Source organism: Dendronephthya gigantea, unplaced genomic scaffold (assembly GCF_004324835.1).
Source record: "Dendronephthya gigantea isolate DGI-Jeju-01 unplaced genomic scaffold, DenGig_1.0 000122F, whole genome shotgun sequence".
In the NCBI taxonomy this organism is placed as follows: domain Eukaryota; kingdom Metazoa; phylum Cnidaria; class Anthozoa; order Malacalcyonacea; family Nephtheidae; genus Dendronephthya; species Dendronephthya gigantea.
In genome coordinates this window covers 99539-126642 of record NW_021163132.1, presented here as the reverse complement: position 1 = coordinate 126642, position 27104 = coordinate 99539, and the positions used below count along the sequence as shown (strand labels likewise).

General features: G+C 35.4%; 2 protein-coding genes across 5 annotated transcripts; both read left to right on the top strand.

Annotated features, from left to right (window-relative positions):
• Positions 1 to 635: 635 nt before the first annotated feature.
• LOC114535608 (Down syndrome cell adhesion molecule-like protein 1 homolog) lies at positions 636 to 16514 on the top strand. Of its 4 annotated transcripts, XM_028556884.1 has the most exons (24): positions 636 to 809; positions 3815 to 3931; positions 4087 to 4246; positions 6191 to 6514; positions 6608 to 6889; positions 7225 to 7515; positions 7807 to 8079; positions 8198 to 8488; positions 8642 to 8932; positions 9245 to 9505; positions 9584 to 9874; positions 10086 to 10370; positions 10548 to 10844; positions 10960 to 11024; positions 11857 to 12088; positions 12350 to 12640; positions 12819 to 13118; positions 13297 to 13578; positions 13840 to 14127; positions 14285 to 14476; positions 14559 to 14616; positions 14836 to 15032; positions 15203 to 15377; positions 15487 to 16514. In XM_028556884.1, the coding sequence occupies exons 3-24, from the start codon at positions 4183 to 4185 to the stop codon at positions 16076 to 16078; spliced, it is 5622 nt and encodes a 1873-aa protein (XP_028412685.1). In that variant the 5' UTR covers positions 636 to 809; positions 3815 to 3931; positions 4087 to 4182; the 3' UTR covers positions 16079 to 16514. The 4 variants fall into 4 exon arrangements, with proteins under 4 accessions (XP_028412685.1, XP_028412686.1, XP_028412683.1 ...); XM_028556885.1 differs by having other exon boundaries at positions 3815 to 4246; positions 14839 to 15032; XM_028556882.1 differs by having other exon boundaries at positions 3815 to 4246.
• Positions 16515 to 18348: 1834 nt separating this feature from the next.
• LOC114535619 (retinoic acid receptor RXR-alpha-B-like) lies at positions 18349 to 26935 on the top strand. Its single transcript, XM_028556902.1, has 5 exons — positions 18349 to 18486; positions 22741 to 23098; positions 23345 to 23527; positions 23855 to 24280; positions 25092 to 26935. The coding sequence occupies exons 2-5, from the start codon at positions 22750 to 22752 to the stop codon at positions 25328 to 25330; spliced, it is 1197 nt and encodes a 398-aa protein (XP_028412703.1). The 5' UTR covers positions 18349 to 18486; positions 22741 to 22749; the 3' UTR covers positions 25331 to 26935.
• Positions 26936 to 27104: the final 169 nt, after the last annotated feature.

The following is a 27104-nucleotide window of genomic DNA, read 5'->3' as shown; positions in this document are numbered from 1 at the left end:
GTCTATAAGCTTCGACGATACCTACAGGGCAGTTGAAATGGGCATGCGCCATGTGCTGCTCCAGTTATTCGTAATTTTTAAATCCATGCATGACCTTTCGAACTTCGTATAGTCGCAAATTTTTTATTTGCTTGCTTAGCGATTGCAATCCAATGCTACTAAAGCCTCATTTTCAAATGTCGCAGGTGATAATAATAAAAAAGCTTTTAATAATGCAATAATATTTCGATTCTGTCGACGGTCTTCTCTGGGATGGTCCGTCACCTCCGAGGTGATCGGTCATCTCCGAGGTGATCGGTCATCTCCGAGGTGATCGGTCATCTCCGAGGTAAATAGCAGTGAATAGAGATAATTCTCACGTACTGGGGTCGAGGGCCTGTGCGATCAGTGAACTGGGGAAATGTAGTTCGCTATTGGTGACTGATATATATAGTATATAGCTTACTTTTAATTTGGATTTCCTAACTTTACGAAAATATTTTGGACAATTAATTGTATATATATCAAATTATCTATTTAAATTGTAAAGATATCTCACATCCTTTATTCAGCTTATAGCAACAATATAGGCCTTTTTATAACGATTCTGTAAGTTCGAAAACATTTCAATTCTGTGCATACAATAGACGTGCATGAATATCTAATTATTATCCTCATTGACTAACAAAAGGAAAAGCGGAAATTAGCGGTCTCAGTGACGTATGTTTGTATATTTTGTTTATGATTGCTCAGTCTTAGATATGTATTCATATTCAAATGCTATTCGCTCTAACACGAGAATATCAGCCAAGAAACAGTTACTTAGCCAGGTATGACAATTTTCATTAGAATATTACTTATATTATTCTATTAGGTTTTACTCGTAAATGCGTAGAGCTGGCCATGATAAGCATTAATTCAACCGAGTTAGGTATAAACCTCGCGGTCTATTTATTCGATGATATATTTTTTTCAAAAGTAGTTGTAAAATTGTAAGGAATATGATTTGGAAAGGTGTTCCAATATTTTCATCGTATGATGCTGTTGTTATTGCATATGTAAGTGTCACTCGACTTTAAGAAGTTTTTATACAAACATGATTTTTTGACTTGGAAATAAAGAGTCCTTTGGCGTTCCTAATATTGGCTTTACCAGCCTGACCTATTGTACACTTGTTTGATGTTGAGCATTATATCTCAATATTCATCATCGTTTATCCCAGTTCGTACACGCTATTCCGATTTTATTTCATAGTGAATGGTCATATCAATGATATACTGGCTCGTTTACTTCATGAGTATGTGCGTAAGAAAGACATGTAGATATATTGTAGCGAATGAAAAAAGAATATTGTATCCCCATCCGGTGGTTAGAAAATTTTATAAATTGAAAGTAAAATTTGACAAATTGAAAGTAGAACTTTTACCTGTCTGACTCGCTAATGTAACGTGTGTTCAGATGACAAAAGACCACCAGCAACAGCTGGCGTTCCCAGACAGTTTGTGTACACACGGTACGCAAGAAGACATGAAATGAGTTTCTTTGTGAATTTGTTTATTCCAGCTCTTTTTGTCTTTTATAAAAATTCCACCAATAACAACCATGCATGCATGGCTCCTTGATTACTCAGAAAACTCGGTCTAAAGTTCATTCTGTTTTACTTAAAATGAACATGCAATCTTTCCTAAACCATCAATATTTCAAATATCAAAATTTCATGCGACAACTTCGTTACCAATCTGAAATATCCGAGAATTCGGACAAATGAAACAAGTTTTGATAAATAATTATTATGCAGCCGCGTGAATGAAATATGCCATGCAGAAATGGCTGGAATAGTAGCTAGATACCATTATACTTCCGTCGTACCGTTTATAAGTTTGCAAAGGTTTCAGAGTTAGGTGGCAATATATTCTTACCATGAATATTCCTCTTCGAATATTTCTTCGAAAGCGACAGTCACTATATCATTTATCAACATTTCTTAGGCACACAGATTAAAAAGTTTTTGGGGTGATGCAGCCCAACGCCTGCCGAACATTTCCTATATATAACCATTCATCTATATATACAGTTGATTCGGAAAATCGTCATTCGTTAACGTTTTTTAAATATTTAAATTGTTTGGCTGCCCATTCTCTGTCATGACACACGCAACTGATTGATGTTATCAAGAAGGTTAAATGGTGGAAATTTTGCCTGTGTATAATAATAGCTACATGCATACCTTCAGAGAGTTGTCTCCTGATCAAAGGGACAAAATTTTGCCGGGTAATATAGTGATTAGTGAATAAGTTTTCCTTGACAAGTTTTCTTGACCAGTTCACTTGCTGTTGTGTATGACGAACAAGTTTTCGTTGAAAAGTTTATTTGCTCGTGCATGTGAACGCGAAAAATTTGACAAATTTTACGATAATAGGTATGAGTATACGTCGAGTATATTTTACGATAATATGAGCCATGATAAAATTCCGGAGTATACGACCGAATCTCAAAACCAACAGAAATTGAAAAACTTCAAAAAACCTGCTCGATTGGCTCGAAGATTGTTGCGGTGTTTCCTACTGCGCAATTCCTTGTCAAGTTTTCGTGGACGGCCGTACACACGAGCATTTTTCCTTGTTGAAAAGCTGGCACACAAAGCTCCTTGTCAAGGAAAACTTGCCCGTCTGTACGTGATGGCTTAAATTTTCATTAGATTTGTTTAATGATAATAACCAGTTTTAAACCAATATACTGCAAGATCATATTAAATCTTCGACTTTACCCTCCACGATACCTGCATAAGCCTATATAAGTTGCTAAGCGCCTTATACAAGGGGACGTGGGAAGGTTATTTGAAATGAAAACCATGTTAAGTATAATATAGTTTACATATATAACTCATATATACATGCATGTCATATTGTATTCGGTGGGCAAGGATCAATATATTTAAACTGGCACAAACGTTAAAGCAGACTTATAGCCTATATATAGGTGTGGCTTGCTTCAAGGGGCTTACTTCCAAGAAAATCAGAATATCTTCCTTTGAAAAAGGTTCGATAATTGCCCGTAATATAAGGAAATCTTTTTTACTTTCGACCTAATTAAGACTCCTGGCATATTATGAACGTCAAACAATTGTAGTGGCGTTCTTTCGACGTCGCTGCTTGATTGTATGGGAATGGGATGTAGTAATATCTGTTACAAATACATTCATATACATGCATGCATGCGTATATTGATTGTTATCGACCCTATAGTATGGAAATTTTCTGTTTAGAATAGCAAATTAGGTCTGGCTCATTACCATCTGTATGTCGAATTTGGCTGTTTAGAAATATAAATGTTTTTATTGAATATACATATAGCTATAACATAAAAAAAGACGTTGTGGCAGTGTGACATCTTTCTACTCAGTACCTTCATGCACGGTCATCATGTCACATGCACTGAATGTTTTAATTAGTTACATTTGTTGTTACCGACGAGTCATGAGGACGTGGAGTCGCAAGGAAGCTATATAATATCTTGGTCAATGACAATGGGCCAAATGTTTAACTTTGAACGTATTCTTTGTTCTTTATATGGCATGCATGTTGAGAAGCTTCCTGTCAGTTCAATCGTACAAAACAATTATGTCGTTAAAAAAGTTGTGTGTTTAGGTAAATCGATTGTTTACCATCTAAATACATTCAATGCTTTTCCCTTGTGTCTCTCCGCATGTGTTGCAAGACGGTAAATATATTCCTCTATCTCAGTAACTGTGTCATTGTTGTCCATGCTTTCGGATTTTACACAATCTCAATATGTGTCTTTCAATTAATTAATATTAGTTTCTTTCTTGAATTAGGGAAATACTCAGTTGACTATAAAGAAACTTGATCTCAGCTTATCTGTCATCATTCACTGCTATAAACCATCGTGTGGTTGGGCATGTTCAAACGTGCATGACTCTCAACTCAACAAGGTAGTCTCAAGTAAACGTGGATTTACCAGCTTGTGTAAATAAATTCAAATGCCACCTGTTATAATGCAGCATCGTATAGTTTACTTTCATATGAGATGAAGTGATGGCTGTGTCAAGCCCAGTTTCATACTTAAACAGTCTGTGTGTAACCGCAGTTTGACGATATCATGCGTACTACTCTACACGGTAGCCAAATGAACGAGTTCCTGAGGTCGCAAGATAATATGAAGTGTTGAGAAGCTGACATCAACATGATTCTGGTGGAGCTGTTTCTCTTGATGCTGTTTACAAAAGATTTTGCTCTTGTACATTCAGGTATGATCGAAAATTATATATATTTATCAACAGTTTATATAATCATCGTTTGAGCGTGAGTCTAAGCGTCAATTTATACTTTCTCGTCTGACAAAGATTGTTGTATTTTTACATGCATGCAGGGATCAAAATAGATATATTGATCGCTGAGTGTTTGCCTGCGTTTTCCAAAGAACTGGCTAAATAATTATATAGTGCAATTATTTGCAAAGAATAATATAACTATACTACCGTCGTATATGATCTGGTCAGATGTGGATCACTCGTCGCATATCACGTTCTCAAAGATAATGACACGGAAAATTCTTTTTAGTCTAGGTTTTAAATCCATGTACCGGCCCAATATCGTAAAATTCTATCTATAGTAAGCAGTGAGTGACTAGTGTTGAGGTGTTAATATATTGCAAGGAGAGTTTTATTCTTGTTTCGACAATTTAAGGTTCGTTTTATAGCAATAATATAATTATAGGTAACTTTCGTCAAAACGTGTGCAGTACTTTGTATATGACACTGACATGCAGTTTCTGGCTATGGCAAAAAATGCCAATATATGGATATATATGAGGTATATAGTATCTTTGAGATTATTATTTTATAGCTTTCGATATCCGACAATTTGTGTTTTCAAGAGAAATTTCGTTTTAAAATTTGAAATTCAGTTCTTGTTTGTCATCTAATCTTGATTGATCGTGGTTTATGCCGCCGCGTCGTTTCAATGAACTTCTTGCGTGTCCTAGGACCCAGCTAGGGTCTTGTTCTGACTATTTATTTCAGTCCTGAAAAAGTAAAGCGTTCGTAAGTATTTCAGACAATGTACAATATAATGTTCATACTGTCTATAGTTTCAAAAAGACAATATTTATCAAAGACAATTCGAAAATACAAATGAAAATCGTGACAATATGTATATAAGGCATGGTTCGCCAGTGCATGCATGCATGTTTCTTTATATGTCTATTTAAACCAAAACAACGTAACTATTATTTTGCGCTTTTGCAATAAAACTCGAGATAAAACTGGTTTGACAGTAAGATTAATAGCCTCAGATGATATCATCTGTGCATTCCACACGAAGGCAGGATATTAATATTTCACAGATAAACATATAAAATATTTAAACGTATTAATTTTAAACCTCAACTTTCCAGTTGACTTTATTGCAGATTTTGTTTTAAGAGTTTAATTATCGTCGGTAGTGACTGAATAAGTGGAGAAATGTCTCATTATACATAATAATCAAGAAGTTCTCATGCATGCAATAGCGGTAACCAGGAAACAATATCATTCTTAATGGCATGCATGATATTTTTAGCTATAGGAACTATAGGAAACATAAGATTAACAATTCTGGTTTTTCAACATTTACTTTCCTAATTTTTAAATTGTGTAAAACTAGCACTGAGAAAGAATAGTATTTTACGTGATTCATCGTGATTCACTCATTTTTTTCGGTATTAATTAATAAATTGTATTAATGTTGCTCTTTAATTATTTAAACATGCTCAGATCATTATTATTTATGACACAGATATATTTCACGACATATTCATGACAAAATATGCATCTTCGTCTTCAGAAACAAAAGTTCTCTCTCTCTCTTATTCATTAATAAAGAAACTTTAATAATAGTTCCAAGATTCATTCATAGACTTTCACAAGTGTCTTTGTATAGCTGCATGCGATCATAACATACAATACGATAATACATATATTACACATCAATAAATGACAACTGATGGAACTATATGGAAGAGTTTATTTAAAAATACGTAGATCATTATAACTTCATGTCTGCATGGATGTATCGTTGAAAATCTGCAGGTTGGGCCTGTAGCCTTGATTGACAATTTCCACCAAATCGAAATTGTATATTTTTAAGGCAGGCAACGATATTTGTTGTTCACTCATGGCTCAGCCAATTTGATATACGTTTTCATTTTGCAGCTGAATCAGCTGCTCCTCTGCAGTTCACAGAAGAACCCTCAGATATTCAATTTTCAAGCAAGACCTCAGCGCACCTTCACTGTAGTGCTGTAGCTACTTCAAGTTATGCTAGTGACAATCAGATCTTAATATCATGGCGTTTTGGAAATGGTTCATTGGTTGGAAACATACCAGACATCCTGCAAACTCTTCCTAACGGAACATTGTTGTTTAAACCGTTTAAGATTCTAGTTCCCGGTGTTCATCGTGCAAAATTTCAATGTTTGGCTAACCTAACACTAAATAACCAGGCGATATTGAGTAGACCAGCATTGGTTCATGGAGGTATGGTTTGTCGTTCCTTTTCTTCTGTCCAGTGGCAATCTAAGCAAAATCATGTTCGTTTTTTTACGACTCTTATTTTTACTGAATTTTTAGTTATCGTAAAATCGTTTCGAGTTTCGGTGGCAGATCAGTATGTATACGGAGCTGGGGAGACAGCAACATTCACCTGTCTTTACCCACCTGATGTTTCCTCGTATGTTCAAATCAGAAGCTGGTTTGCAGATAGGGAAAAGACCAAACCATCTCAAAATCTTGTTATTCATGATGTACAAAGAGAACACTCTACTAAATTGTATTATTGTATAGTTGTAAATATTCTTACCAAGGAAATCGTGGCCAGTAATGTCGCAAGGCTCTTCATAAAAGACGCATCAGGTAAAAATTTGTATGCTATACGCAAAGTACTCAGCTTCAGTACTTGCATGACTATTCACCACTTTCACAATGACACGAATTCAAATAATAATAAGGACCTGTTTGACTAATAACTGATTTGTAACAAAATTTTGAGTCATGGCTATATCCAGCTATGAAAAAAAAGCTCAGTCCAGCTGACTAACTCATGTAAAACGCAGATTGTTTACAAAGGTCTATACAGTAGTCAGTATATCTTGGGCTTTCACCGTTATCTAGCTGTTATCAATTTTAACTGTTTGTTCTGATCCAATCAAAGCATTTTTCTACTCACAGCTTTATTTTGTTCCATTTAGACGCTCAAAACGTTCCTTTTAAGTTTAATATTATCCCAGATGCAGACATGACAGCTGTACAAAATCAAATGGTATTATTCCAATGTTTGGCATCTCGAACAAGAAACGTTGAATATGTATGGAAACATAACAATAAGAAAATAAATTTTGATAGTCGTTATTCTATGGTCAATAGTCGCTCTCTGAGGATTATAAAAACGATTGTGAAAGACAGCGGTAAATATACATGCATTGCCCGAGACAAATCCACGAATGAAGAAATTTCAGTCAATTCCACTCTTCTTGTTCGAGGTAACCTGTGTTTTTTTTTGCTTAAAAATCAGCTGTTTTTACGAAGTATTTCCTTTTCCTTTTCGTCAGCAATACATGAGAAAATAGTGCTTTCAATCTCTATTGTATCCAACATCTCAACGTTTGTAAAACTTTTGGTTTCTCGTGTAACTGTAACTATTCACGGTTTAATTGACTTCACCAATAATCATCTTGAATGCCAACTGAGAAATTTATCAAATATGCAACTATAGTTGGTAATTTTCGAACGTGAATGCAACTTCTCGTTAGTGATATACGTCCTATTTTTAGTTCCTCTTGTGTTTCTTACTGGACCGTCAAAAATCTGTAAAACCTACCTTGTGAATGCGACATTTCCATGCGAAGTTGCTGGCTACCCTCCACCAAAGATTACTTGGTATAAGAATGCGAAGGAAATCACTAAGAAAAACAACTACAATGCTGTGAGAAAAGGAGACGATTTAATTATTACATCAGTTTGGGGAAAAAACGAAGGAATTTATCAATGTATTGCTAGTAATGGCCTCGAAACCATCCATCGAGCTGCCTCGCTAATTGTCGGAGGTTGGTAAAATATTAGATTTTTATATTCTGATGAGTTTTGCTATAATCAATATTATATGTGGACGAGTTTTTTGCTTGAATCTTCAGTTCTGTTCAGTCAGTTTTTTTGTTAAACCAGCTGAAGCGCCAAGAATAACAGAATCATTTAAGGCAGAAAACGTCACTCTTTACGCAAAACTTGACATTTCCTGCAAAGCAACAGGCGGCAAAGAACAAGCGAAATTATTCTGGTATCGAGATGGTATCCTGATTAAGAAGTCATCAGATCGTCGCATACATTTAAAACATTATAATGACTTGTGGACATTGCAGATAAAAAATGTAACTGCGGCTGATAGTGGCATGTACAAATGTAAAGCTATGAACAGAGCTGGCTCAAACTTTAGCGAGGCAAGAATTCTAGTTAAAGGTACAGGCGACTATATTAAGTTAATTATGTCAAAAATTTACCTGTTATGGAAAATGAATTTTCCAAGTTGTAATAATTTCCGGCGAGATTAAAACACTGAAATAGATAATGAGTTCGTACACATCCGCCAAATAGAATGATTTCCTTATTCAGGCCCAGCGAAAGTGATCTATGTCCCAAAAAATGTCATTGGACTGTCTGGAAAGGACGTGAGCATCACGTGCAGAGCAAATGGTTTCCCACGGGCTGAAATAGTGTGGTTTGATAACAATGGTGGTGTTGCACCTCAAGGTTTTCGACAGGAGGTCGTATCAATAAAAGACGGTGAAAGTACTTTGACGATCAAAGGATTGCAGCAGGGACATGATAATGGACAATATACATGTAAAGCCAGCAGTAAACTAGGATCTCCTGATTATGCCAGTGTTAATCTATCTGTTTATGGTATGTTTACCTTTATGACTAGTGTCGTGCTACTGTTAATATTTCTTTCAATTCCATACCGTTTTGCAATCGAGTTCTGTATCTATAATCTTTAATTCGTCGTATAGTTTTGCTGTCAAGCATAAAATATATCTTATGTATCACAATGTAATATTCACTTCCAGTCTTGCTTAACAGCCCGCGGCTGGCCGGGGTGTGTACAGAAATCAAAATATTTCTTAAAAAAACACGATAAACTGAATAATGTTTTCTAATTATGGTTATAAAAATCTAGAAAGGTTTTTGTTAAATGTTCAATATACTATTCATTAGGCGCCCCACAGGAGTCGTACAGGCTTCACATTATGGATGAAGGCCTTTCGAAACTGAATTTTTTATGCAGTGACCGTTGTATCAAATGGACAAAAAATGGTAAAATAGTAAAGGAATCGGCCAGAACTACCGTTAAAAGAATTGGTGATATATGTTTATTGCGGCTTAATGGTATATCGATGAGTGAGGCGGGAAATTACACCTGTCATAAACAAACGGAATATGGTATTCACAAAGAAACTCAAGAGATACTCGTAATAAGTAAGTCTTTATTTCGCCATGTGTAGTCAAACTGTTGAAAACCTTCATTTTTCTCATCTACAATGATTTTTTTTCCAGCTCGGCCGCGTTTCATCAATCCTCACAGTCCTAACACAACTGACGTCTTAGAACATAAAAACGCCCAACTGGCATGTTATGGAGCAGGATTTCCAACACCAAGGACAATATGGCGACGTTTAGAAAGAGGAAGCTATGAGAAAGTAAAGGATTCGTCTCGTTTTGTCTTGACAAATAATGGCTCTTTGACTATCTTGAACGCAAGTGCTGAAGATGAAACATATTACTCGTGTGAGATCAAAAATGCTCATACCTTTAGTCCTCATTTAACAATTAAACTGAATGTTAACGGTGAGTTTCCCATGCACGTAACAAAAAGAAACGTTTATATTATATATCCTACTAGACATAAAATTACAGAACTTCTTCGTGTACTTACCCCGTTTATGATGCATAACCACCAGAAAGACATGACACATTCAAATGATGATCAAACAACAATCAGCATTGCACGTATAGGCTGTAGCTGTTGTTTAGTACGCCTTTTTTCTTATACATTTAGTTCCAGCAAGAATTGTTAACTGGATAAGCACAGTTTTGGTTGATGCAGGAAATATCACCAGACTTACTTGCGAAGTTACCGGAGACAAGATGCTCAATTTTACCTGGATAAAAGACAGACGGAAAATTTTAAGAAGTTCGAATATTATCATTGAACAATATCAAAAAGAATCTAAATCTAGTTTAACCATTTTGTCGACGGCTGCTACATATCGCGGGAAATATATGTGTAAAGTTGCCAATTCCTTTGGAAAAGACGAAAAAACGTTGACATTGGAAATTCGAGGTTAGCATAAGAGGTTGAATGGCAATGGTGAAATAAGAATTTTTTATCTGACGACTCGTAGTTGCTTGTTTCTTCAAACGAACAGTCCAGTCTATTTCCAATTATATGCATTTTGGCTGACAAAATCTGCATGTACTTTTATATTTAATACCGTTTGGTGTTTTTTTTTGTTTTCAGAGCGGCCATATCCTCCAAGATTATACAGAAATTCCATTATTAAGACAAAAACATCAATTACGATCTCCTGGAATGCATCATTTGACGGCAATAGTGAAATATTGTCTTATGAAATTGAGTATAGGGTATCGACCTATCAATCAAGACGAGCGATTGTAGCAATTACCGCAGAGAAAAATTCATATACCATCACTGGTCTTGAACCATACACAAGTTATAAAATCTCTGTGCGAGCTAGAAATGCCCTGGGACTGAGTGGTTCATCTGACATTGCAGACGTTGATACGGAGGAAGACGGTGAGATTCATTTTTCTCCGCAACAAAACATGTTACGATCTATTTATTACCTGTTGAATTTAGAGCCGGGTCACGACTGAATCTTTGCATCCTCTTCTTTAAAAATCTTCTATAGTTCCATCCGCTGCACCAAATCTGACACTCGTGCCAAGTGATAATAGTATTCGAATTAAATGGAAGGTGAATATACTATAATAATTTATTTCACACATGATTTCTGTGGTATTATAAAACTGATGTACAATTTGCACCCAGGCAAACGCTCGGTACAGTGTGCAGGTGAATTTGCAGTATTGAAAGGCTCATAATGATTAAGGCCATAACATTTGCCATTTTTTTGTTTGAATGTTCGCGAAAATTAATGTTTTTAAACGCATTTTTCGACAACTGTTCTCATACACACAAGTAATTAAAATCTTCATTCAATTTGGTACACAGAAGCACGAATTTATCTTTATTCAAGTGACAATGGTTTGATTGAGAGGCTCGTATGATTCGCTGAGTCAGTCCAGGGTGATATTTCGATGAATTATGGTCGAGAGATTGCCTGGGAAGAACAATTATGAACCAGACGCCATCATGATTAGCACCAAACAGATTTGAAGCCTTTAGATCATCACAAAATGATTTTCGGGTTTATATCTGCCTAATTCAAATGAATCTAGCTTGATTATACTCCCTTATTTTATTAACACGGTGTAATAAGTCTTCTCCCCCTCTCTCGACACTGGAGTGTAGTATTAAAAGCTTTCGGTGTTTTGAAATTTGACTTGGTTCTTTCCAGGACATGAGAGGTAGCCTTATTCAATGTCAATTTATATTTCTGATTAGTGTGTGGTGTTTGCAAAGTAGGCTTCCTTGTTTGTGTATGATTAAGCCTGCAAAAACTAATAAAAAAAAATGATCAGTGAACTTTTGAACAGCTTAAATGATTATGTTAATTGTATATTACCGTGCTTTAAAATATATGTTATTCCTTTCATTAAAAGATTACACTGTCTATATTTTCTAGACTCTTAGTGTAAAGGTTGCAAATGGTGTTATAAAAGGTTATATAGTTTGGTATAAGATAAATTCAAGTCATTCAGCTTTCGCAAAGAAGATGGTAAAACTGATCGATGGCAGAAAAACCACAATACATTCTCTAAAGCCATACACGTATTACATAGTAAAGATGCAGGCGTTTACCAGCGCAGGGCGTGGTCCTAACTCGAGCATTGTAACCACGCGTACTTTGGAAGGAGGTATATAATAGCGACATTTTGTTAAATATTGCATTTGTTATTATGACGATTTTACGAAAATTGGACGATTAAACATCTAAAATACTCTTGTATAATGGTCCTTAGGAGACGTTTTATATTCATTTTATAATAAGTAATACCTCCGGGAATCGCTTCTAGTTCTCTCGCCCGTCATTGCCAGAACTGTTGAAATACAGAAAGACTGACAAAAAATCGTTTATGCTGTTTTAAAAGTTTGATATAGCACAATTCTAATTTCAGTTCCAAGTAAACCACCAACAAATATTACAGTGATTTCGAAAACGTCGACCAGCATTTTTCTATCATGGCTAGCGCCATCAAAAGAGAGTATTCATGGCATTCTGGTTGGTTACCATGTATGTTATGATGACAGACGTAATGCTATGAAATGTCGCGCTAGTGGTAACGAAACAAATTTCATGTTGACGAACCTTCGTAAATATACTTACTACACTATCACGGTTGCTGCATATACTGTCAAAGGCCCTGGTATATCAAGTAAACCCGTCAATATTCTTACGGATGAAGACGGTAAGTTTGTTCCACAATTAACAAAAAAACCACAAGTAACATGTTCACGAAATATATACAAAACATGCAGGAAAACGAATTTAGATATATTAGATATACTTATAGATCGTTACATGCATGCAGAATAGAAAATAAAATATCGCCCAGCTTATATCTACAATTCTCTATCATTATTTAGTTCCCGGTCCTCCTAAAGATCTAAACGCTGTGACCACATCAGTACACAGTATCAAGTTAACATGGTCTAAACCAGATGAACCAAATGGAAGAATTATTCATTATAAGGTTTATTATGTCACAAATGACGACGGTCATCACAAACAAAGTAACTACAATATTATTCATGTTGATGGAACGCGCACATCTCACGAGTTTGAGAAATTGAAAGAAAACCGAACATACTATTTCCGAGTCTGTGCTAAGACTAGCAAAGGGGAAGGGAATTGTACAGAGGACGTCATGGCAACCACTAGCAGAGGTAAGTACATAATGTAGATTCTGAGATTCGGGTTGAACGAAATATGATATCAGAATGATATTTTTAAATGCACTCGAAACGTCGAGAAGTTATTTATGTAATTTTGGCTGTTGTTTCTGACGTTCGTGGAAACGAAATCACGCTAGGTTAGCTTGTTTGCTTTTCTTTATATTTGTAGGTCCTCCATCATTTACTGACAGTCACAGTGGAGACGTCACAGCAAAATGGAAAACTAAAGTTCGTCTTAGATGTAGTTATTCTGGATTCCCTGAACCAAAGATAAAGTGGTTAGATTCAAAAGAGAAGCCTATAGATGTTACAAATAGTGATAAATATCATGTGACTATGGAAGGACATTTAGTTATTCATGACTTAAACAGAAAAGACTCGAAACGTTATGTGTGCATGGTGGCTAACAAATGGGGTAGCATAAAGAAAGGAATTACCCTGAAGGTTCAAGGTAAGCGTTTCGTCTCCACTAATTCAAAATTTTTTCAAGCTGCGCTACAGGTGGTGTTGTTACACTATGCAATTTTCCTTGCAACCTAAAATAAAATTCTACTCCTGAGGCATGTAAAGTTGTCAAATACGAACATTTCTTAACGTTTTCTTATTGTTTTGAACACTCTAACACGCCTTAAGTTACTAGTAAGTCATTAAATTAGATTTTAAAATGATAACGAAAGAGAAAATATATTTCTACTTATCTTTTCTTCCTTAGCCCCGCCAGATCCGCCCCAAAATATCGAATTTTTTGGGATCAATTCAACCGCAGTCAAAATTTTATGGAGTAACGGTTTCAACGGAAATTCCATTATTACTGGATTTCTTTTGAAATATCAGAGACGTATTGACCTTAAATGGAAAGCAGAACGTCTAGGTTATTCGAACGAGTTTATTATGAATAATGTTGATTCTGGAAAAAGCTATGAATTCAAGATTAGAGCTAGGAATGACATAGGACCTGGGAATTTCACCAAACCAAAGGTTATGATATTTGTCGAAGGAGGTTAGTAAAGATGCATGTAAATACTCTTTTTGTGTCAATCATAAAAATGATAATACAGATGCCTTGAACTAGGAGCTATTATACAGAAAGTATATTGCAAGTATTTCTGTTACCAAATCATATCTTCTGTTAGAAAAATTTCTTTATATCGTTAAAGCGATTCTGAAACCAGTGGAAGGGGAAGACGTAGAGAGTGAAGTTGAAACGAAGTCATCAAAGAAGACAATATTTAAAGATTCTGCAGTTTTGGGAACTTTGATTGGAGTTAGCCTTTTCATCATTATTGTTATTGTTACTCTTGTTTTGCTCACGAAATTAGGATATAATCCTGGTTCTAAACTAGCTCAAAGTAAGTCAAATAGTAAGACATTTTTGCTAAAATGCTCTTTTCAACTTTCGTTTCCTAAAAAAGTTTACTAATTGCAATCTAGGGTCTGTTGAGGCCTGGAGGTGGTTTGTTGCAAAGGGAATCTCTGCAAAAGATCGGAGGTAAAATAATATCACGCCAGTTGATGTGATTTCAATATAGATTGTCGCCCTTTGCAACGTTACTTTCCGCTTAAAAGCTCCATTATAACGTGTATAACCGCAGTCTTTTGAAAGGCGACCTCCTCGTTAACAACTTTTTATCCTGAAAATAGTAAAAGATCAATTGGTTTTTCGTTATTTTACGAGACAAGTTATAAGTTACAAACGATTTTTTTCCAGCAGACGAAATGTAAAACGTCGTTCAGGAGGTTCATCAACTGATGGTCATCTTGGCGGATCTTCGTCATCATTAAGTCAAGAACCGGCGTCAAACAATGGTTCAACATTCAGCTTACCACAAAGCTCTGGTAGAGTAACTGAATCAGGTTACGCTACCAGTGGCTACCCCCCACCACCCTTTAGTAACTATACACCAGGTAATAATTAATAAAGAACATTCTCTCAAAATAAATTACAAGCACAAATCCCACCAGATTTATACACTACATCAATTACTTCGTCGTTTCCTTTCTCTGACTGGATCACACAAACCTATTTTGAAACGGGACTTTGGTACCTACACGTTATCCTGTCTTCGCACATATAGGTCCTAATGGCGGAGCTAGGGCAAGTGGGTCTTCAGATGAAGGAATTGGGCCAGAGACACGTAGTGAAATACATACTCGTCCCGGGACAGGTGACAAGGAATATCATCAACCGTATTTACCACCACGATCATCTAATGGTACACCTGCACCACCCACTCTAATGATGAGTTCTAGGTGAGATTTTCTTTTTGAACTTTTTGAACTACCATCCAGTGAATTACGTTAAATCCTCACCAATCTCATTTCTAGTCTTTTAGTGTAGAATATATACATCTTATTTTAGGGAATACATAGATCCAGAGGAAATTGAACACAGAACAATCTCAATGAAAGGACAAATAGATGAAGAGCACAAAATTGACGACATTAAGTCAAATGAAAGTGAAGATATTTCACCAGAGACATCTCCAAAGGGGAAAGAGAGAATATATTTTCAATCAATGGGACATTGCTTTCCTTTAAATATGTCTCCAGGACGACCAAAATATGATGATGGACATTTCATAATTGCTCCAGATGTTGATCGCATTCTGGCGTACAGACCCCCCAGATGTTATGATTCAACGTCTTCAGAATATAGCTCATCACGTGACGAATTAGCTCAGGCGTATGAGTTTGGTAAGTTACATCATCTTGATGATTTTTATGGTAGACCCACGCTGGAATCAGCCTCGAGTTCAGGCGAGACAGCCAGTAGTGAAAAAGATGGAATATGCCATTTTACATCAGAGTTGTCAGTGGGACGGCCTTTTTTTATTCCGGTCGCCATATTACCCCCGCCACCAAACCAGCGACTGAGAACCAGAGATCGTAAAAGAAATCCTCATGGTCAACAACTAAATACATATTATGAGAAAGATGAAACTCTTGTGTAACCTATAATGTCATTTGTCTCGTAGACTTGGCTGACGATGCAAAGAGTGTACATGTATGTACCTATATATAAATATTATATTAGTATTACGATTCTTATGATTAATTGATAAATTCTATTATCTTTACAAGCAGAGTGGAAAATTATAGCGCTGACCAAAATATGACATCGTTACTGTAACCATAAACAGTGAACCTTGAAAAGCTGACCTCGGTTACATCCACGAGTTACAAATTTTGTTTTTTCTTCAAATTTCTGCTTAAATTTCTACAGCACGTCCATATATTTTATTTAAAGCTGAGTCTGAGAGGCGACACCTGGCTGAGGCTCGTATTTTTGTCGATTTCAAGCTATTTGGCAGAAATATTTATACTACATATCTAATTTAACAAAATATGATTTATTAACGCTGTAATAATTTATATTTAAAATAAAGTTTCTGGTCATGTTCAAATATTTCACTTCAATAACGCCATCAGTAACGATGAAAATAGCATATACAGTATATCGTAGTGGGCCTAGTTGCCTTCTAGACCTCTACAATTATAAACTTCTCCGGCTGCCGCTTTTAGCTGAAATATCATCGATTCTTACGCTCCCGCCTGAAATATTTGAAACTTCCATGTACTGCATGTACCATACAAAACGTCTAATCGTGTCACCCTTGCTATAACATCACGGCAGACTATGCCATAGTCGACATGGTTTCAACCGTTCTCATATACTCTGGAGTCTGGATGGCGCTTATTCATTAAGTAATTCTTGGGGAGCCTCGTGTAGTCTCAGATTATAATACACAGCAGCTGTGCAACAATATGAATTTGCACACTAACTCGTCTTAGTTCTGACCTACCACACTCGTTTAGCCACAGATTCATTGGAGCCTGAGTTGGCATGTTACCCTCAAAATCAAATACCTAAGCCTAGTATATTGATGGCAATTAAGCCTGACAAGCACAAACAATATACGTACACGGCCTGATATCAACAGAAGATACGAAATTAACACACAATGTTACCACTGAGATTCCGATGAATGTCCGTTCCACTTCAGCGATGATAACACTATACATGTGGTGCCTCTGATGTGGTGCACAGTCATGCCAATAATTAGACATGAAATAAAAGTCTTGACAGAGTGTGCCAAACAACAATTATTGTATATTACTATTAGTTAGGGCTATAACCGCAATGTCGTTTAACTTACAGTTTGTAACAAGAAAATAGTTTTTATTAAGAGAAGATCAAGACGGCTTTGTACTTCAGTTAATTAAAGCCTATTGTATTAAAATGGTAGTCTATTCGTGAAGGATAATTACTGATTTGCGTCGCACTAGCGAATTGGTACAATTTGAATAAAAAAAACTAGCTATTTTTGATACATCATTCTATGGCTATCAATTCATTTACTGGAGCGTCCAAAGACTGGAAACAAAAACTGCAAACAATTTGCATGCAATCCTAACGAGGTGATATTAAAATTCAACGGACCAATGGCTATGCACAAGAGGTTGACTAGGCATCAATATCAACTCTCTTAGTGTTGCATGCACATTATTCACAGAGAACTTAAGAGAGTTTTTTACTGCTAAGAATGAAGAATACAGTGTCCAAGGGATATTTCTTCAAGAAAAAAACAGTTTTACAATTTAGCCCCAGGAGCGGTGGCGCATGCTTCATCACTGCAACCCCGAGCCATTCATGTTTCATCAGCAGGACCAACCACGTGCCTACAAAGTAATCGCGTTGATAGTTCATTTTTTTAATAACACACCTAGAGATGGGGTATGCATGGTTATGCGAGTTGTAAACACATCGATTGAATCGACTTGGTAATTCTGCATTAACTTTACTTGCCTCCCTTGTGCACTTCCAATTTTATTCTCATGCACTTTTCAGTCCGTACCTCTGCATACTCGTTTTTTTTCAATAAAAGTAACATCTTAATATTATATCGTATTACTTGTTTATCTAGTAGACTGAAAATTTTGTCACCGGAAAACACAGAATCGAAAATAGTAATATTACGATTTCCGCCCACATGTAATAGCCTTTATACCAGCAGCTCCACCCAATTGTTTTCTGGAGAAGAAGAACGACTGATGAAACAGGGAGTGTTTTTTTCATAATACTTATCAGCAATTGCAGGTTTTGATGATCAGAGATGATTTATTTTTCAAAGGCTCCCCATCATAGGCAAATTCTGTTCGCAAAATTTTGCGAGCTTTTCTCATTTTCCTCCTGCGTAACCGGAAAAGGACTGGACACTAGTAGCCCTGTTGTGATCTATTCAAGCAAGATTTTCGATTTGCGTTTTGTTTGTTGGGAAGAAAGAAAGCGTTGAATTTGATTCAAATCTAAGCCTTTTGTTCAACAACCACAACACCAGAGTTTACGGGACATGTAAAGGTAAGTGTAAGATACGATATTTTATGTTTACTCAGAGTAATTGGGATTCCTAAGGCGACAAGCATTCGTGTTTATATGAGCAAGCGTTTAGGCGTACTTTTTCACTTCGTGCATTGCAACAGCGACACACTTAACCACTTGCAGCCCTGTGATTTGCATTGTGAAGAAAAGGAGATCTTGGCCCGATTAACTTTGAAGTATTCACAATACATACAGCACGTCCGCGGATTGATGTTTTATTTCATACTTGTCAGCATTTTATGGTAAAATCGCGACAGCTTGTGTCTGCATTGCTTCCTATCTGTTTCCTACTATCTCAAAACGTGTGAAGGCAAATTATTTCCGTTGAAAAGTCTATTGTGAATGTGCCGTAAATCTAGTGTTGTTTCGTTCTTGATAACTGAGGTCTTGTTTGTAAGAACCGTTGGAACCCATCCCCGGACCTTGTTTCTAATTCAATGTCGACTTAAAATGACGATTTACAAACGAACAATGTGCTCTACATTGTCTTGGTTTTATTTTAAATATAATATGTTTGTCAGTTATTGTTCTTTCTTTTTTTGATCTGTTCCCAGTTTATATAATTTGCATTTTTTAAGGATCTTAGCAGAGTCGGCCATCTATATTCTGCTTTGATTTAAACCGTCAAGTTTAATATAAGAAGTAATTATTACAAATCTTATAATAATATACTGGATTGGTTATTTTACTTATTTAGCTTTGAAATACCTTTATCGTGTAGTAGATGTTTTGGGTAAAGCGTGAGTGCTAAAATATTCTGATACTTCACCCGACGCCAAGCCATATTAGCGTTTGTTTTTAAGTACGTATATATTTATATATATTATATATATATATGTGTTAAATTTTCGTGTCGCACGTGTCATCCTTTACTGCGAAGATTTCCTTTTTATATTATCTTCTATAGGAATTTGTTATATTTGTTCAAAGATGTAGCGAAATTTGCGCGCATTTTAGGCTAAAAATATAAAATTGTAATTATATCAATGACGAAGTTGTTTATGGCTTTGCAAGACTGAACGCATGAGTACATCAGTAGTTTATGTTTAAATATTGAACCGTGAGTGCTTGACTTTCCTGTATTAAAAATCTCCGGAAATATTTACAAAGTGATGTATTTTAATCACTAGATATGAAAATGGTGCGTTTTAGAGTAATATTTCAATCAACGGACTACATCGCAAATGTATCGCAGACAATAGGACATGCATAAGCACATATCACAGGACAGCTGCTTACAATACATTGTGTATTGCTTTGCTTCATTGAACTTCATTATTTAGCTAAGAGAGGAAAATATTGCTACATAAATGCCACAAGATTTGTTTTAGCTTAATTTCTGCTTACCAGTGTTGTGAGTGTACACAAAAAATACATAATCCATTGTAAATATACCAGCATTCCACCATTCAGCCATTTTCTGGTTAAAATTAAATATTTACTCACTGGTAAATCACCAATAATTGAATTACTGTTGTTTAAATATAGTAGATTATAGTTGCAGTTGAAAAATTTGAAAGCAAACTTTCAAGATGTTTGTAAACATTTATTGTATATCTTATAATAGAAGGCTATTAGACAAAACACAGGAAATGTTTGGACAAAAAAGGAAAGGCTGTCTACCAGAGCACTGTAAAGAGTCATTATAATAGTTGTCATCATGACTGGTGGTGTAATTAAGATTCTGTCAGACTTTGTGGTAACTCCAGCGAAGTTCTGATACCACTTACATTAATCAACATTCATGGCTGATATATTTTACCTGTTCCATTGCTCATTGGAATGATGCTGTGTTGTTAATTTCTTTCTATTTATTAATCAAGTATACTATTACAACTATGGAATGTATTTTGGTGCAAATGGACTCATTTATGTGTTCAGATTTCAAAACATTTTTTTAATTTCATATATATTTTAAATTTTTTGATGGGGCATGTCAATTTGCAGGATGGCTTGATTTATATCCAATTGAATTGTGTTTTTGTCCATGAAAGACTTTCATAAAATATTTTACATTCTTTGTGTCCTAACTATGAATATTTGAAAGTAGGTCAGGCCCAGCTGGCATGGTGAAGATATGCACCCTTGTAGCTGTAATAAACTGTTAAAACAAGCAATGCTAAGCATTAATTTTTAAGAAGATAAAATGATGTGAGTGTTCTACTATTGTCTACATAAATATCCCAAGATTATAGGGCATCTCACTACATTTATTAACGTTTTTTATCAGTTATTATATTAAAGGTTCATTATATTTTTAATTCCAGAAAATTGGAAAATGACCTGGGAAAGATTATTAGAGAACCTAAAGCTTTTCTGTTTATATATTTTTTTGGATTAGAAGCAATAGATGTGGAGAAAATAGTTGATATATATTATATATACATAAATATATTAATATATATTAATATATACATAAAGGTTACACTGCACCGCACGAATTGGCGCCTGCGATAATATGTCGGCAGTGAATGAAGGAAGATGACACTTCATGTCGTTTTGCATAGAATGTGTTTAATATTTAACTAAAAGCAAATCCAATAGCGGGCTACCTGTGTTACTATATAAATTTGAGAGTAATAAGATGCTGCCTTATTTTTCTCCATATCCATGATAAAAAAACATTGTCTGTAATTAATTTAGCATTGATTATAGACATAGTGCCTCAATGCTAAATCAACGCTAGACTACATGCATACTACTATAGCTAACATGCGAATGATTTAAACCCACAAGTATTCGTGACTTAATTGTCAAAATTAAGGAAGAAAATAGTTAACATTTTTGGAAAATTACATCGCAAGTCAAGTGTTTTTTTTTCAAGGTTTCATACATCAATTTTAAAGCACCTCATTCTGCCTTATATATCCCGCATTCTTTCTTAACTATATCTCTGCTGGAAAGATACGTCTGGTATTTTTTAAGGACAACGATAAATGTACACCATATGTTAGAGCGGTATATTTTCACAAAGTTGACATATTTTCCAAATAACAAAAGCTGTTGGGGGTCTTTTTTATTAAAGTGCAGTCTTTTAGGTTTCATTAAAATGTTTTGAATAGGAGCTTCTATTTAGCCGTTCTGTGATACCGTCTGAGGATATCCGGAAGTTGTTGATCAAAAAAATTATTTTTATTAAATTGCTAAGGGGAGTTTATCTTGATTGACTTTGTTAGTTTGTCTTGTATGTTTTTCCGGGTTTTGACAGTGTCCTTCTGTGGAGATCAACAACACCACACTCGTACTTGAACTAAACTCTTTCTCATTTTTTAATTTTTTCCTTGTTCAAAAACATGTCGCAACTAATCGCTCTTTCTTTTCTGGATTTCGTTACAACGAATCATCCATTACGAGACTGCGACTAAAGTTCTTTGGGTTTCTTGTACGTGTAAATCACGTTTCTTTATTATGATGGATATTTTGTTTTATTATAACAAAACGAATTGATAGCAAAACTGCTTATTTTGTCCAAAATTCTTTACATTCATAACGCGGTTATGTGTTTTATGCACTGAAGAATTCTTTCTAAACACAATTCTTTCTAAATTGGTTGCCAAATTTATATTAGTTGTACCAGCAATAAAACTGGAACAAGCAATACTCGTGTGTTAAAATTTCTAATTGGGGAAAGTAATTAAAAGAAAGAAATTTCAATTGTAGTCTTTCACAATGTGACACCCTGCTCGTTAGTTTTCACAACTGCTTACGTAAGATACGCCGCTGTTTTATGAATGACAGCCTTAATTATAAAAACTATTGTCCGTATTTGATGACTTCGAACCCAGTGGAATATACCTTGGTATTTATTCCATTTCCTCACAGCTGCTCTGACGTCATTAATACAGTTTGTCACAGCTTGTTCTATAAGCGTGTACATTAGCTCGAGGTGTTCACAGCAGCTGTAAGTCATTACTTGTCACGGGATCTTTCATCTGATGGTTACCCTGTACACCAGCAATGGTTTTTCAGTGATATATTCTTTTTTTGTGTTTATTATTATAATAAAATAGTAATACTACTCGGTTGCATGTGAATACAATTTGTTTTCGGACATAATGCGTCGATCTTAGAGGATTTCCCGAGTGTATAACCATGACATTAGTCATTACTCTCAGTCCTTTTTGAAGCCCGTATCTTAATTGTCGTCATGTTAGCAAAATTCATGTTATCTGTGGCGTGTATACTCTTGCGGAAATTTTATGTTTCAAATAGTTCATATTTTCATATGTTTAGGTAAAATAAATGGCGAAGTTTGACTCAGGTTACTTTCCTATGCCTCCATTGCCCAAGGAAGAGACGAATGGCCAAAGTGCGTCTCTACAAGATGATGTTTTCACGGACTTAAATTTACAACCTCTTTCTGATAATGAAATCGGTCCAGCTTGTGTAGTCTGCTCTGACAAAGCTTCGGGTTACCACTATGGTGTTTTCACCTGTGAAGGATGTAAAGGGTTTTTTAAAAGAACTGTACAAAAACAACTGGTTTATACATGCAAAGAAAGTGGATCATGTGATATTAATCAATATACAAGAAACAAATGTCAAGCATGTCGCTATCAGAAATGTGTTTTAACTGGAATGTTAAAAGAAGGTAAGATTATGTCCTTCGTTGTTTTCGTATTTCCTAAATGTTTTAAGAAACTGTATGCACGCAAGCGTATATATACAAGCTACTCCTAGTGTAAAATGTCTTTCCATTTTCATTGTATTAGCTAGATACATTTTACTACATGGAATGTAAATACTTATTTCACTATCATTAAAGAAATGAAGTATTATATATATTTTATAAAATGTTAGCGAAATGATTCTCTAATCCAGCTGTATTTTCTTTCAGCTGTACGTGAAGATAGAATGCCGGGTGGACGGCATCGGCATAAATCTCAAACACAAGATGTTAAAGATAAGGGAAAGAAGCGACGTCCAAGTAAAGAAAATAGTCCAAGTTCTTGTTCTTCATGTAGTGATCCAGCCTCGCCTAGATCTCCCACTGATGATATTGACGTCACGGGAATGTTAAGTAAGTAGAGCGGCGTTGTAAAACAATGCTTGCCTCGATTGTGTGGATATATCACGAAGGTGTTTATCTCAGATGCAATCTTTTTCTCTGCCCTACCCAGAAAAGAAATGTAGTGATCCAATGCTTTTTAAATTGCCTAACTGCAATCCAAACGGTTGTAGCTATATCCTTTCTCTATGACACCGTAGCTCCTATCCGTCATTTTTTGGTCTCATTTTTAACATTGATATATTGAAAATTCCCACAATGAAATGAGAAAGCTGAGGAATATTTTTTTATTTGCGAAGAGGAATGTTGATGCCCTGAATCTGAGATGTATTATTTTAGGCAAACTTACAGAGGGTGAGCCAGATCAGATTCCAGATGCTGATACCTCGCACATACAAGATGATCATGGCGAGTATAATCTCAATGTCTTCTTGGCATCGGGACTGGAAGATCTCAAGAATTGCGTACGTTGGACGAAAAGTGTTCCTGGTTTTGTTGAATTGGGATGGGAAGATAAAGTATGTTTGATTCGCGCTTCGTGGATGGATCTAATCCTTCTCAGACTTTCCTACAGATCTCTAGGATATCCTAAAGGTACTACGGTGTTTGGTCGAAGGTTAGTCATGAATCATTGTGAAGTGAAGAAGATGGGATGGTCGCAAGGCATGATGGATGATCATGACGAATTCACAAACAAATTAAGAATTCTTCATCCGGACAGAAACGAGTTTGCCTGTCTTTGTGCATTGGTTTTACTCACCTCAGGTACGGTATGCAATTAGTGTCTTTGGTCTCTCTATATATACCTACTTGTAGCTACATACTGCTTGCCAGATATCTAGATCGTGTCCTAAAATATACTTTCAGATCTTTGTTTGCACCTGCAAATCTGACAACTTTTAGGCTTAACTTTGCTCAATAGACATATCTAAATGATTTATCAAAAATATTTTATGTTCTATATCTAAATTTTTTATTGGTTTCCTCCTTTACTTTGTATATAACCTGTCCACGAACTTGACAGTACTAAAATTAGTGTCGTAAAGCGTGTTTGGTGATTATAACTATGAGTATTAGTAGGTGTAAAATACAAATAATAATCACCAAAATATACTTTATTATAATCACCAAACACGCTTTACGACACTAATTTTAGTACTGTCAAGTTCGTGGACAGGTTATATACAAAGTAAAGGAGGAAACCAATAAAAAATTTAGATATAGAACATAAAATATTTTTGATATATAACGATGAGTATTAGTAGGTGTAAAATACAAACATACTGTATTAACAAACTATTACAGCATGCATGTTGATGTGGTCTGGCAAAACCTCGGTTAGTAATATAATCTGACCAATATATTAACTTTGAAGAATTATGCTCACGGTAATTTCATTAGTATGTTGATAAAACAATAATAGTACAGTTAATATTATAGTAAGCAATATTCTATGCAGTTGCGAAAAAGTAGTTTGTCGTTATTTTAGTTGAATGCTGCATGGGCCCTCAATGTTCCTAGGGTCTTACCCCATTATTCACCGGTTTTGTGGTAATAACTGCCTATTTCATTTCAGATTGTCCCGAGGTAGAAAATAAGGCCAGAGTAGGTTATCTTCAGTCACAGATTTCGTCAGTTCTTCAAGAATACGTACGAAGTCAATACAGTGATCAACCTAATAGACTGGCTAAAGTATTGTTGTGCTTACCGACACTCAGAACATACAGTGCTAATGCCACAGAAAACTATCGTGCGTTTGAAATGTTTGGAAAGATCGACGTGCCACCTCTTGTAAGAGAACTGTTTAAAGATTAGCTGCAGAGTGGTGCTTATGAAATCATTACAAGATAATTTCACGTGTTTATGAAGTTACTGCGAACTTTCCCAGTGCAGTGAACAGTTTTTAGGTATGGTTGTTGAACAAACGCGTGAAAAAAGATGAAGATTGTTTTATAGATGTATCATATTCGTTTGGTGTGTAAAAATCTCAACATAGTGGTGGCATTTCCGAAACGTATAGAAAGATCTTCGCAATATTTTCCAGGAAATCTGTGACCTCATGGATGTAGTAGCCGAGTTGTGACTCGTGCCTCTGAACAAAGAAAGGAATTTCCTTAACATGTTGTGTTTATCACTCCCCTAAGAGATTCCTCAGAATATTGTAGCGGGAAAAAACACAAACAAGTAGTGAATTAAAGTCTTCACACTGACACTGTTTAAAAACAGAATTCACCGACACGAAAAAGAATGGGTCTAAACACATCATAGATTTTTAGACTTGGTAAAGTGTTGCCATCACATTCAACATGTTGTTCATATGAACTTTCTCAAACATCATTACAGGACAACAACAATTTGTCTCGACAAAACAACACTGGTCCAATTGTCTCAAGTTTTCGCCTATGGACAGGTGTATAAAGCAACATTTAGAACTCGTTGAACTCTTTATTATGTTGGTCTGATGAGATGGTCTGATGTTGGCTCGTGTAGTCGGATGAGATCTTTCGGTGTTTCTTTCAAAGCACTGTCGCGGGGATTTTTTAGTTGCCATAACTCTTCTTAACTTTTAACTGGATAAAAATGTCCAGACAGTAAATTAAAACAGTTTTAATTTCGTAGTCAGAGAAACATTAGAACACGATAGTCCATGTTGTTGTCGAACTTGCAGTCACCTTTGTTTAGCTATGAGATGCTTGAATCAACTCCTCGTTTTGTTAAAACAAACATTCGCCGTGATTGAAAAGTGAAAAAATAACCCACAATTATGAGGTGAATATCGCTGAAAATCAAAACCAAAAAGCCCGAGTTTTTGTCAGTGATATTCACCGAGCTGGAGGTGAAAAATGGTTTCAGGAAAATTACAAAGGTTTTTACAAAATTGACCCATATTGTCGCTTTCGTTCTGTTAGAAGCAGCATTTTTTTCATCATTTCATGAATCATGGTCTTCGAAAAAACGACTTCCCGCTATTTTAATATATCCGGCCATATCTGCTTAACTAATCAGTGGTGACAATATTCAATAATCACCTTTGTAAGTATCCTGATTACCGTTAGGTCACGGAACATTTACTGCATGTTGCCCCAGCTGTTTCACACTCCAGTGACAGAGTGGTAGTATATGCATAATTTTAATATTTCTAATCAATCTTCCCACCTGATATTATACCTCCCATACTAAAATGGCTGCTGAGGAGACAAGCTATATAATTAGATTGAATTGAATAGCATATCAAAGTGTTTGGGAGGTCTGACAGGGATAGCATCTTAAGCAGTAAGATTCCGGAATGCATTGGAAAATACTTTGTCCCTGTTTCGGGTTCCGAAATTCTTTGATATTGTGATTTTAATGTCCATATATCTCCAATTAGAAATGTTTGATTGTAATAGAAAAATCGTTAATAGAAAAATCGTAACTTCTTCAATTTTACAACGAATGACGCGAGGGTTTTGCCGTAACACTTCAACGATTTTGAACGAACGAATATGTTTAGCTTGAGGAAAAATGGCGAATAAATAGCCTCTGGTCATTGCTTCAGTGTTCAAGCTATAGAGATTATAAATAACAGTGTTATTTTACTTATTTATAA

Coding starts and splice junctions, on each gene's coding strand:
- LOC114535608 (XM_028556884.1), top strand. CDS start 4,183: ATGATTCTGGTGGAGCTGTTTCTCTTGATGCTGTTTACAAAAGATTTT. Junction 8,489..8,641: donor GGCAAGAATTCTAGTTAAAG/GTACAGGCGACT, acceptor TTCCTTATTCAG/GCCCAGCGAAAGTGATCTAT. Junction 13,579..13,839: donor AATTACCCTGAAGGTTCAAG/GTAAGCGTTTCG, acceptor TTTCTTCCTTAG/CCCCGCCAGATCCGCCCCAA.
- LOC114535619 (XM_028556902.1), top strand. CDS start 22,750: ATGGCGAAGTTTGACTCAGGTTACTTTCCTATGCCTCCATTGCCCAAG. Junction 23,099..23,344: donor AACTGGAATGTTAAAAGAAG/GTAAGATTATGT, acceptor ATTTTCTTTCAG/CTGTACGTGAAGATAGAATG. Junction 23,528..23,854: donor TGACGTCACGGGAATGTTAA/GTAAGTAGAGCG, acceptor GTATTATTTTAG/GCAAACTTACAGAGGGTGAG.